Below are 12,492 nucleotides of genomic sequence, written 5' to 3'. Positions count from 1 at the left end.
TTTATTTTGGTACATATTATTGTAGAACATATCCTTGTTTTTCTCCTTTTTTGGCCCCTTTTGGATGGCAGGCCTGGCTTTGGGTTTGGCGGCCCTCTAGATGTGGGGACTCACGTTTAATTGCATTCCTTGATATTTGTTTGGGATGCCCTAGGCTAATCTCTGGGGAATACGCGAGTCAGTAAGGTATTTGAAATACATGTTTACAGTAGCCCCAGTTCTTAACTGAATCTGATGGACATACAAATACATCAAGAAACGCATAATTTTTTGGTGTATCTCTATACCAATTTTGCGATATTTTACTTCATTTTATTCTTTTGTCTTATTTTATTATTATTTATTATTATTCTTCATTTTATTGATTTTTTATTTTAGTTTACCCTCCTTTTTGACCTACACTATGCCCTATTTCTGGACATAGGAAGGGTATTTTAAAATGAGGGCATTTGCCACGTCTCTCTTCCAATAGGGTTATTACCTGGAAGTGAGGCTTGGTTTATGACCATATGACGTTCGTATGGAAACGAGGTATGGTCTACAATCATAGGACGTTCGCTGCGGATACGCACATCTGACGTTCGTGATTGATAGTGAGGCTTGGCCCATGGTCATTGATTCCTAATGCTTAAGCGATATCTAAGATGGCCGCTGACCCAAAGCGAGGCTTGGTTAAGTTGATGGTTATAAAAGGGGTGACGTCGCACGCCGCCCGTGCCCCTGGACGACGTAAATTATTACGAAACGCGTAGGGCGGTGCGAACGTGTCGACGTCACCCCAGTCGTGTTCGTTCTTTTTGGACCAGGAAGGACGGGTCGGTCTCTGCGTTGGCGTGCATCCGGCCGGTGCACGCTTCTGTTTTGAACCTGCTTTTAAAGTCTTTTATGTAAGTGTATACGTTCGTTTTTGCAAATTAAAGTCATTTGGTTTTACACTATCTGGAGCCTATGTTTTTCCCTATGTGATACCACGTTGAGTTGGGAGTGATATGTGGAATAACAGCCATAACCCTATCGCGTGAAAGATTCAGGATCGCTTGAGGAGGAATCGCTATCCGGATATCCTTTGACTATTGTCGCCTGTGGTGACCCTCTGTAACGGGGGGTCGCTTGGATCTGTTGGGAGTGATATGTGGAATAACAGCCATAACCCTATCGCGTGAAAGATTCAGGATCGCTTGAGGAGGAATCGCTATCCGGATATCCTTTGACTATTGTCGCCTGTGGTGACCCTCTGTAACGGGGGGTCGCTTGGATCTGGTAAGGAGCCAATTCATTCATTCGGTGTTGGGAAAAGCACAGTACATCTTTGGAGAAGATTTTAATTTGTGTACTTATAACTCAGCTGTTTGAAGTTTGTCCTTCACTGCTGTACTCCACTTGAAGCTTTACTTCACTGGTGTTTGTTTACTATATGGACATTCTATTATTATTTTTTGACATATGACTATATGGACATTATATAGAGTGTCTCTAAATACAATCTTTTTTCTTGATAGTTCATTTATGTAAAAAATTGCAAACATTTTTTTCATATTCTATTCTATTTTTTAATTTTTTATTTTCTAGAGGTATATGTACTGAGTTTGATATACTCATATTGTGTTTGGGGAACTCACACTCTTGACACGCATTTATGGTTTGTTTTTGTATTTAAATTGCACTTATTTGTATATGGTTTGCATTATATTTTGGAGGTGGTCTTGGAGACATTAAGATACTAAGACCCATATCGTGGGTCTGGCACATATACATACCCTACTCACATTGGGTATTCGTGGTTAGCGCAGTTCTTTCTTTTTTCTATGCATAGTCTAAAGTTGATAAAAAAATAAAAAATAAATAAATCACTTGCCAGCCCCTTCTCCTATACCGCTCCTCCTGTGTCAGTGTCATAAAACAAAGCTTGTAAATATCTCAACAGAACCGTTTTTTTCTGGCTGCTCTCCTCCTCTGAGTGTAGCTTTAGATTGGAGGAGGAGAGTGGTCACATGACCATCTATGTAGTGTCAGAGAGAGTAGTCATGTGACCAGGTCAGTGGGAAAAAAAAAAACTGAGCTATTGAGGTATATGGAAGCTTCATTTTACAATATGATCCACACAGGAAGAGCAGTGCGGAAAGGGCTGGCAGTGATTTTTCTCTTAACTGTAGAGAATGCTGGCAGCGCTGTCCCAGGAGACTGGGGGTCTCCTGGAAGTGCAGGGGGAGAGGTGCTGTATACTGGATGGGGGGGGGGGGGGGCTGTGTACTATGCACCGTAAAGGGGGCTGTGAAAGAAAAATTTCCTTAGACTTCCCTCTTAAAATTGGGTGCGGTAAATAAAAATATCCCATAGTTTGTAGATGCTGTAACTTTTGCGCAAAATAATTAATATACGCTTATTGGGATTTTTTTTTTTTTACCAACAATATGTAACAGAATACATATTGGCCTACACTTATGAAGAAATTCGATTTTTTGTTTTTATTGGATGGGTTTTATAGCAGAAAAAAATTATTATTTTTGTTGTGTTTTTTTAAATAGTAGCTTTTTTATTTATAGTGCAAACAATAAAAAAACACAGAGGTGATCAAATACCACCAAAAGAAAGCCATATTTGTGAAGAAAAAAAGGACATACATTTTATATGGATACAGCACTGCATGACCGTGCAATTGTCAGTTAAATTAACATAGTGCAGTTTCGTAAAAAAATGGCCTGGTGACGAAGTGGGTAAATCTTCCGGAGGTCAAGTGGTTAACAGCTACCAACAACACATTGCACAGCTGGTGGCTCTCCATCCCAGCTGGCAGAAACAGCTGCAGTCTCCACTGATGGTTGAAACTAATCAGAGTGGTTCCTGATTAGGGGGTCACCATGTCAGCTTTGGCATAGTGATAACAAGGCTTCTTGCTTGAATGTTAACAAAAGAAGGCATTAGCCCGAAGAGAACACTACTGCAACCTCAACACAAGAGAAGTTTAATACAGTAATTAATACAGTAAGTATTAGAGCTGCACGATTCTGGCCAAAATAAGAATCACAATTTTTTTGCTTAGAATAAAAAGATCACGATTCTCTCACAATTCTCACGACATTAAAATCTTTCAAGTAATACAAAAATAAAATGGGCTAACTTTACTGGTTAGGTTTTTTTTATTTTATTTTTTTATTCATTTAGGTAATTTAAAAAAATGTATTTGAAAAGCCGCTGCGCAAATACAGTGTGACATAAAATATTGCAACAACCACCATTTTATTCTCTAGGGCAGTGATGGCGAACCTTGGCACCCCAGATGTTTTGGAACTACATTTCCCATGATGCTCATGCACTCTGAAGTGTAGTGGAGCATCATGGGAAATGTAGTTCCAAAACATCTGGGGTACCAAGGTTCGCCATCACTGCTCTAGGGTGTCTACTAATATATATATATATAAATAAATAATGTTTGGGGGTTCCAAGTAATTTTCTAGCAAAAAAAAAAAAATGATTTTAACTTGAAACCAACATGTCAGAAAAAGGTTAAAGTGGTTAAACTTTTTTTCACTTACACACAAAGTCTATTCTATTCCATTGAAAAAATGGTTACAATGTTTATACTTAAAGTGGTTGTAAACTTTCCCCCACAACTTTGTCCCATGTAAATCAGCATAAAAATCCCTAATGAACACTGCTTGTAGATATCTCCTTACTTAGTATTGTTGTAATCCTTTTTGTTCTTTAGAATGAAGTCACTGAGCATGCCCAGATATCCCCTGATTTATGGCACACTCTCTATGTCTTATCTATCTGTTATCAGGACTTCCTAGGCACACCACTGAACTCCCAGGAGGCTTCATAATCACTCAGAGCTTCCTTCTACACACCATGTGACACATGCAGTGTACAGCAGGGCAAGGGACAGCATTACTGCATTCTTATCAGCTGATAGGACTCACACAGGCAAACACTAGATAAGCAGCACAAGTAAATACAGGGTTGCCATAGAAATGTTGGATTGAGAAGGAGGCTTGGTTAACGGTACAGGAAGTGCTCAATGTAAGGGCGGAAATACGCTCCACTGTGGACTCAGAAAACAATACTAAAGATGGTGCTGCCTAACCCCTGGAAACAAGTTTTTTATAGTTTCTTTAAACAGTAAGTAATATGTGATTTGGGCTGGATTACAGTGGCTATAGTCTGATAATTACTTATTATAATGGACTAAATGAAAAGCAGCATCAGAGTGGGAGAGTTTACTTCCTCTTTAACCACTAGGCGTCCGCTCTATAGCCCAGAGACGGCTGCAGAGCGGACGCCAATTGCCGTCCTGTTTACTTCCACAATGCACGCTCCCTCGAGCGCGCATCAGGGAAGTTCTGTGCTGGCCGTGTCCCCCGGACACAGCCAGTCACAGATCGCTGTAAAGGGCCAATCACAGCGGCCGTTTACAGCACGATCGGGATGCCCAATGAGAGATGATCTCATATGTAAACATATGAGATCATCTCTCAGCGCCGCTCTCCCTCCTCACACAGACAGTGTGTGAGGAGGGAGAGAGGAACGGCTGCAGCGGCCGTAAAAGTAATGTCCCAAGTGTGTCATCTGTCCCCAGTGTGCCACCTGTCAGTGCCATCTGTCCCCAGTGTGCCACCTGTCAGTGCCATCTGTCCCCAGTGTGCCACCTGTCAGTGCCATCTGTCCCCAGTGTGCCACCTGTCAGTGTCATCTGTCATCAGTGTCACGTGTCAGTGCCACATATTAGTGCCATCTGCCATCAGTGCCACGTATTAGTGGCATCTTTCATCAGTGCCACCTGTCATCAGTGCCACGTATTAGTGCCATCTGTCAGTGCCATGTATCATCAGTGCCACATATTAGTGCCATCTGTCATCAGTGTCACGTGTCATCAGTGCCACGTATCAGTGCCATCTGTCATCAGTGCCATGTCAGTGTCACTGTTCTGGTGCTCCAGGGCCTTCAAAAGTATAATAGGTAGTCAACAAGTTAGATGTGTAATTTATGCTCCTAGAACACGTGATGGCGCTCCCTGCATGTTGGGCCTCTGTATGTGGCCAGGCTGTGGAAAAGTCCCACACATGTGGTATCATAATACTCAGGAGGAGTAGCAGAATTTATTTTGGGGCATTATTTGTGGTATACACATGCCATGTGAGAGAAATAACCTATTACAATGACAATTTTGTGAAAAAAAAAAATCTTCACTTTGCAAAGAATTGTGGGAAAAAAAATGACAACACCAAAAAGCTCACCATTCCTCTTACTAAATACCTCGGAATGTCTACTTTCAAAAAAGGGGTCATTTGGGGGGTATTTGTACTTTCTTGGCTTGTTTGGGTCGCAAGAAATGAGATAGGCCACTAGTACATCAGATGTGATCGATTTTGTATGATTTGCACCACAGCTTGTAGACTCTCTAACTTTCACAAAGACCAAATAATATCCACAAATTTGGGTTATTTTTTACCAAAGATATGTAGCAGTATAAATTGTGGCCAAAATTCATGAAAAAAAAAAATTGCAAAATGTTATCACAGAAATGCATTTTTTTTTTTCAAAATTTTCGGTCTTTTTTCATTTATAGCGCAAAAAATAAAAAACCCAGAGGTGATCGAATACCACCAAAAGAAAGCTCTATTTGTGAGAAAACAAAGGACAAAAAAATGTATTTGGGTACAGTGTTGCATGACTGAGTAATTGTCATTCAAAGTGTGAGAGCACCGAAGGCTGAAAATTGGTCTGGGCAGGAGGGGGGCTTAATTGCCCAGTTGTCAAGTGGTTAAGTTCAACTGATAAAGAATGTTTTGATTCTTGGAAGACTGCCCAGTTTTTCTCTTCCTTTCTTTTGAAGGCTGAGGCTTCAGAAGAGCAGAGAGAATTATCTGAATAGAAAGAATTGTGAAACACTTTAGTCAAGATTGCGATAACGATTCTTGATAATTAATTGTGCAGCTCTAGTAAGTATTAAAAAAAAAAAAAAAAAAAAAAAAAAAAAAAAAAAAAAAGGGGGGGGGGGGGCGTGGCTAACCACCGAGCGGTATGGCAGCTTGATTCCTCAGCTCCTGCACCGAACGGAATAAACGGACTGATACAGCACCGATCGAGATACCGAAATGATCTCAGCGGATACTCACACCTGGGGGAACCCGACCGGAGGATCTCGGAAACGAAAGGACCTCAAACCACCGAAGAAACTGACCGAATTCTTTGCGCTCCCTCATGGAGAAAAGATCCAAGATGGCGCCCGCGGCGCCTCACAGCACGCAGGCTCACAACGTTCGGCGGCTTCTTACACAGACCTCCCGGACGCAACGGACGATCTCACGGCTCCTCCACGAGAATCTGCCAGTTCCCTGCCTTCTTCGGGGACATCTTCTACCTCAAACAGCCCTGCTAAATCGCGGATCCGTTTAGAACCTTCGGATCCGGACCTGGAGGTAAGGCCTTCCCAGGACCAACCACTGCCTTTACCCTCCCCTGCTTCCCCCATAGCTTCTTTCCCCACTTCTAATCAACCAGTCATAGATACTATGCTGAAAGAGATGCTGATCTCCCTGCACAGCTCCCTTCATCATGACATCTCCTCTATGTTCACTGCCTTTCAAACCGAACTGCTTCACACAGGCCGCAAGTTGGACAGAGTTGAAACCCAAATGGGAGCTATGACTGAAACGGTGAATGACCTAGTTGATGCCTACGATCACACGAAAGATGAGCAAAAATGGCTGCGGGCCAAAATGGCGGACCTCGAGGACCGCTCGAGGCGCAACAATGTAAAAATCAGAGGCATACCTGAATCCATACTTCCTACTGACCTGAATTCATATGCCCGGCAGCTCATTTCCACAATTTTGCCTGATCTACCACAGATTTAAACTATAGTCGATCGCATCCACCGCTTACCAAAACCGCCACACTTACCGCCTGAGGTACCTCGCGACACCTTGATGAGAATCCATTTTTATCATACTAAAGACATGCTACTTGCTCAATCCAGACGCATGGGTCAACTCCCACCCCCCTATGCGAAGCTCCAACTCTTTGCTGATATCTCCCAATATACTCGGCAGCAGAGACGACAACTTCAAACCATAACCAAACCACTCAACAATCACAGGATTCCCTATCAGTGGGGTTTCCCTACAAAGTTGGTGGTTACCAAAAATGGTACCCGCCACAACATCCACACAGTGGAAGAGGGCATCAAAACTGCTCCGCACCTGGGGCATACTCCCAGAGATCGCACCTACTGGCTCACAGACATCCGCACTGTTCCCTCAGAACTACAACGACCATCAACGATCCAACATGATCCAATGACTGCAAGATCGGTGCTGCACCACCTCTACTGGTTATTTGCAATCCGCTCGGTGCCTGCTCGTTGCACTTAGTTCACAGACTTTTCCCCCGGTTTGATCGGTAGTCCTAGTCACACTGCTGATCCCTCCCTACCTCCCCTCAGGTTTCACCACCGGTTATCTCTCCATCAGCTCATTCTTTGCCCTTAACCATCTCCTTTTTGTTTTTCTTTTTGTCTTCCACCCCCTCCTACCCGTTCTGTTGTATTAGCAAGACCATCTACCTTGAACCTCTACGAAGGACTACGTCCTCATCCTCTTTACGCAATCCGTGAGATCCAGGACCATTCTTACTAGTAACTGTAAGTACTGCTTTAATTGCATATACCACCACTCTCCCCCCACACTATGCCCAAATTTTTGTCCCTTAATGCTAAAGGCCTCAACCATCCGGCCAAAAGAAAGTCCCTCTGGCGCACGGCTCGAGACTCTCACTGTGATGTGCTTTGTGTTCAAGAAACACATTTCAAAAACTCTGCAGAACCTACTTGCTCCCACAGATCATTTCCCCACATCTTCAAGGCCTCTAGTCCTGGAAAAAGAAAAGGGGTGTTGATTGCCATCAATAACACTTGCTCATTTACCCTTCATGACACCATACAGGATCCAGACGGCAGATACCTCGCAATAGCTTGTGACTTAAACAACACCAGATGCACTATTGTTACTCTGTATGCTCCAAACAAACGACAAATCCGCTTCCTCTCTAAATTAATGAAGAAAATCAACAGATTCAAGCAAGGCCAGTTGATAATCTGTGGAGACTTCAATCTGGTACCCGACTCCTCCATAGACTCCTCTTCCCAATCCAACAGGTTGACCTCCCCTATGGGTTCATTTATTCGCTCCCCTGATCTTTTTGACGTCTGGCGATGCCATCACTCCACTGAAAGAGACTACTCTTATTTCTCCCCCCGTCACAACTCCTACACCAGGATTGATTATTTCCTAGTGGACAAATGGACCTTACCTAAAATTTCCTCATCTACAATAGACACCATTACGTGGTCAGATCACACACCAGTTACCATTTCCCTAGAAGACTCATCTTCACGCTCTTGAACCGGACTTTGGAGAGCTGACGTGGCGATCATCGCCCCTCCAACCCACTCCTCTTACATCAGAGACTGTCTAGTCGAATTCTTCAATAATAATGTTGGTACTGTTACTGATAATACTGTCCTTTGGAATGCCCATAAGGCATTCATTCGGGGTATACTCATACAAATAGGTGCTAGAGAGAGGAGGAAGAGATCACAGCGTCTAAGCCTACTCACTTCAGAAATTAGCAAGCTTGAACACCTAAACCAATCCGCTCCCTCCCCAACAACTAAAGCTAAATTAGATGCCCTCAGATTGGAGCTCAGATCCCACCTCCTACAGGCGTATGAGAAAGCCCACACTTATTTTAAAGCAACCCACTATTCTACGGGAAATAAAGCGGGCAAACTTATGGCAAATAGAATTAAGGGACACCATGCTAAATCCAAAATTACCCAACTATTCCACCCCACTTCCAAGCAAAAACTACTTGACCCCCAATCTATTGCAGATGCATTCAGTCACTATTACAATACCCTCTATAACTTAAAAGACGACGCCTCTGTTGTCCAACCCTCGCTGCCAGACATCCAATCCTTTCTTCAGGAAATTAACCTACCAAAATTATCACCAGACCAACTGGCTTCCTTAAATACCCCTTTCACAGCCTTGGAAGTCGAATCCGTGATCAAAGCTCTCTCGTCCAACAAATCACCTGGCCCAGATGGTCTTACTAGCAATTATTATAAACAATTTAGCTCCACTTTATCTCCCTTCCTAACTTTAGTATGTAATGACGCTGCCTCTTCCTCCTCCCTCCCACCAGAAATGTTACAAGCCTTAATTGTCACTATACCGAAGCCAGGCAAGGAACCAACCCAAGCTCAAAACTTCAGACCAATATCCCTTTTGAACATAGACACAAAAATTTACGCCAAGTTGATTGCCAACCGATTGTTAGAAGTTATGCCCCTCCTGATCCACCAGGACCAGTCTGGTTTCACCAAGGGCAGGCAGGCATCTGACGCCACAAGGAGAATTATCAATATAATTCACAAAGCCGAGACTAGTCGAACGCCTTCTCTGCTCCTTTCCTTGGATGCGGAGAAGGCGTTCGATAGGGTCCACTGGTTATATCTCCGAGCCACTCTATCTAAATTCGGATTTCAAGGTCCGATCCTCTCAGCCATTATGGCCCTGTACTCCACCCCCTCTGCACGGGTCTATACCTCTGAAATGCTATCCACACCCTTTTCCATTTCAAATGGCACACGCCAAGGCTGCCCACTATCCCCCTTCATCTTCAATCTAGCTATGGAACCCTTGGCGGAGCATGTCCGTCAAGCTCACTCCATCTCCGGTTTTAAAATTGGAGAAATCGAGCATAAGATAAACTTGTTTGCAGACGACGTAATATTGATGATCACGAACCCCCAATCCTCCCTGGCTTCGATTCAACTCCTTTTACACAGATTTAGTAATGTATCTTATTATAAGGTCAATGAACACAAATCCTACATACTGGACCTGGGCATAGATGCCATCACTAGCAATATCCTACGCAACATGTATCCTTATCCTTGGGCTGATAACGGTATCCCGTACTTAGGGATTACACTAACCAAATCCACTAGATCTCTCTTCTTGTCTAACTATACAGAAGCAAAACAAATTCTCCTCTCTGAATCCAACAAACTTACTAAATATGAATTCTCCTGGGCTGGCCGCCTGGCAGCATTTAAAATGATGGTCCTGCCAAGACTCCTCTACATCTTTAGGGTACTCCCCATCCCACTCTCAGCCTCATACCTTACATCCCTGCAATCTATCTTGAACCATTTTGTATGGCAAGGAAAGAACTCTAGATGCAACCTAGCTAAACTTATTAAACACAGATCTAAAGGTGGGATGGGATTCACAGATATAAAAGATTACTACTTGGCCACAATTTTATCTCAGATGAAAGATTGGCTGCTACCCTCCCCCACTACGCTTTGGGGATCCATTGAGAATGCAGACACACCAGGCCCGAACCTCCGAGATTGGCTATTTAGCACAACCTCCACTACTACCTTCTCACGACACTATTCCCCTCCTATTCAAGCTTCCATCAAAGCTTGGAAGATACTACATCTCACCACATGGTCCCAACTCCCGACCAAACAAATTCACATCCCTCTCAACACTCTAAAACACCTCACGCCAGACTTAATTCCAATAGAGGTTACATCTAAAATGTCCTCTACCCTGGAGCTTCACTTCGTACTACATAACAAATCTTTCCATCAAATTAGCTTAGCTCTCGGTGCCCCCACCAAGGATTTCCTGACATATCATAGGCTACGAACATGCCTTTTAACACATCCCTCACTAGAAGGAGCTATTCCTGTGAATATATGGAAATATTTTTTTTCTCCTAATTCCTCTACCAAGGGAGTCAACCTCATCTACTCCACACTGCAGGAAAAATGCACCTTTCACAAATTCAAACCCCTCCTTGACTGGGAATCTGACTTACAACTCCAATTCTCAGACCAACAATGGATTGCTGCAATAAATTCTGTATACAAGGCCACTTCATGCACCGCACTCTGGGAACTCTCCCAAAAAACACTTATAAGATGGTACCTGACCCCCCATAGAATTGCCAAATTCCACCAACCCACCTCCCCAAATTGTTGGAGAAACTGCGGTGACTCAGGCACCCTACTACACATTCTTTGGTCCTGTCCCCTAATTTGCACGCTCTGGGAAGACATTCAAGCCTTGCTCAGAGAACTTTTACACTTTTCTATTGTTTTATCTCCCCAACTAGCCATTCTTAACCTAACGATTGAAGACCTGACTCCAGCCCATCGACATGTGCTCACTCACGTCCTCTTAGCCACAAAACTCCTTCTGACTAGGAACTGGAAAACGAATAACACCCCACTCAGAGCCGAAGTTATCAATCTAGTCCAAACTCACTTTATATATGAAACCACTCTCGCCAAGTCTACGACCAAACACTCCTCTGTTACACACCTTTGGTTCCCATGGTCCTCCTGGTACAATGCAAACTGTAAATGTTGATGATTCAACTGTCTATTTCCTGATGATCTTGCTACTCTTCCCCCCCCCCCCACCTCCCCTATCTCCTTTTATTTATTTATTTATTTTTTTTACCCCCCTCCTCCCCGAGTTACCCCCTTGTCTTTCTTTATCCACCGTTGTCCACCAACGACACTCCTTCGAACTGTTGCTTCCTTTGAAGCTGTTCTTTATGATTTGCATTATTAGTTGTTATTTGAACTACACTTTCATTCCCTGTACGTACTGTTTTGGTTAACTGTGACTCATGTCATTCTTTTACGTACTTGCTATCTATAAATCTATTTCTCTGTCATTGTATAACTTGTACACTGTGAAAATTCTATAAAAATTTTGAAAAAAAAAAAAAAAAATAAATAAAAAAAATTAAAAAAAAGACGTTTTGGTTTATTTTTTAACAAAAAAGAAAAAAAAAGAAAACAAAGGAAGGTTTACTTAAAGTGGTTGTAAACCCTTACAACACACTTTGACCAAGATATTTCCAAGAAATATCTCCTAAACCTACACGGTTTAGGAGATATTTGCCAAAAGACAAGCACCGCTGTCTACGGCGCATGCGCCGTAGACAGCGGCGCGCAGGCGCACTGAGCGCGGCACCCGTCAACGGCGATATGCCGTGCGTGGCGGCTCCCGTGCGCATGCGCGGGAGTAACGTCATCGCGTCTTTGCCGAATGACAGCAGCGGAGCAGCGAAGACCCACCGAGAAGATGGATGCGCCGGACTACAGGGGACAGCGGTGACATCGCTGGCTCCTGTGTCAGGTAAGTGACACATAATGGACTACTATGCGATGTATAGCAGTCCATTATGCTTTACCTTTGCAGGGAATGAACATATTTGCACATATTTAGCAGTATTAAACAGATTCTTTAATAAACCCCTGAGATGAAAGATTTCACACAAACCTTCATTATAGATTGTGTAATTCGGAAAATCTGTATCAAATTTTCATTTGTCTCCCCTTTTAGGTCTGTGCTAGTCACCTGTAAAACAAAACAGTTGGACAGTTAATTACTACTC

The 12,492-nt window shown here is 43.1% G+C and overlaps 1 protein-coding gene across 1 annotated transcript in view; it reads right to left on the bottom strand.

Annotated features, from left to right (window-relative positions):
* Nucleotides 1-12,492, bottom strand: part of CEP290 (centrosomal protein 290) — a 338,046-nt gene that overhangs the window by 316,742 nt on the left and 8,812 nt on the right. The window contains exon 3 of the mRNA XM_077471382.1: nucleotides 12,378-12,455. Coding sequence (XP_077327508.1) covers nucleotides 12,378-12,455 — 78 coding nt within the window. The remainder of the gene's footprint in view (nucleotides 1-12,377; nucleotides 12,456-12,492) is intronic.

The sequence above is a fragment of the Lithobates pipiens genome, unplaced genomic scaffold (genome assembly GCF_037356315.1).
Source record: "Lithobates pipiens isolate NorthernLeopardFrog02 unplaced genomic scaffold, aLitPip1_a1.2 Scaffold_8, whole genome shotgun sequence".
Taxonomy (NCBI): domain Eukaryota; kingdom Metazoa; phylum Chordata; class Amphibia; order Anura; family Ranidae; genus Lithobates; species Lithobates pipiens.
This window is presented reverse-complemented; position numbering and strand designations above follow the sequence as displayed.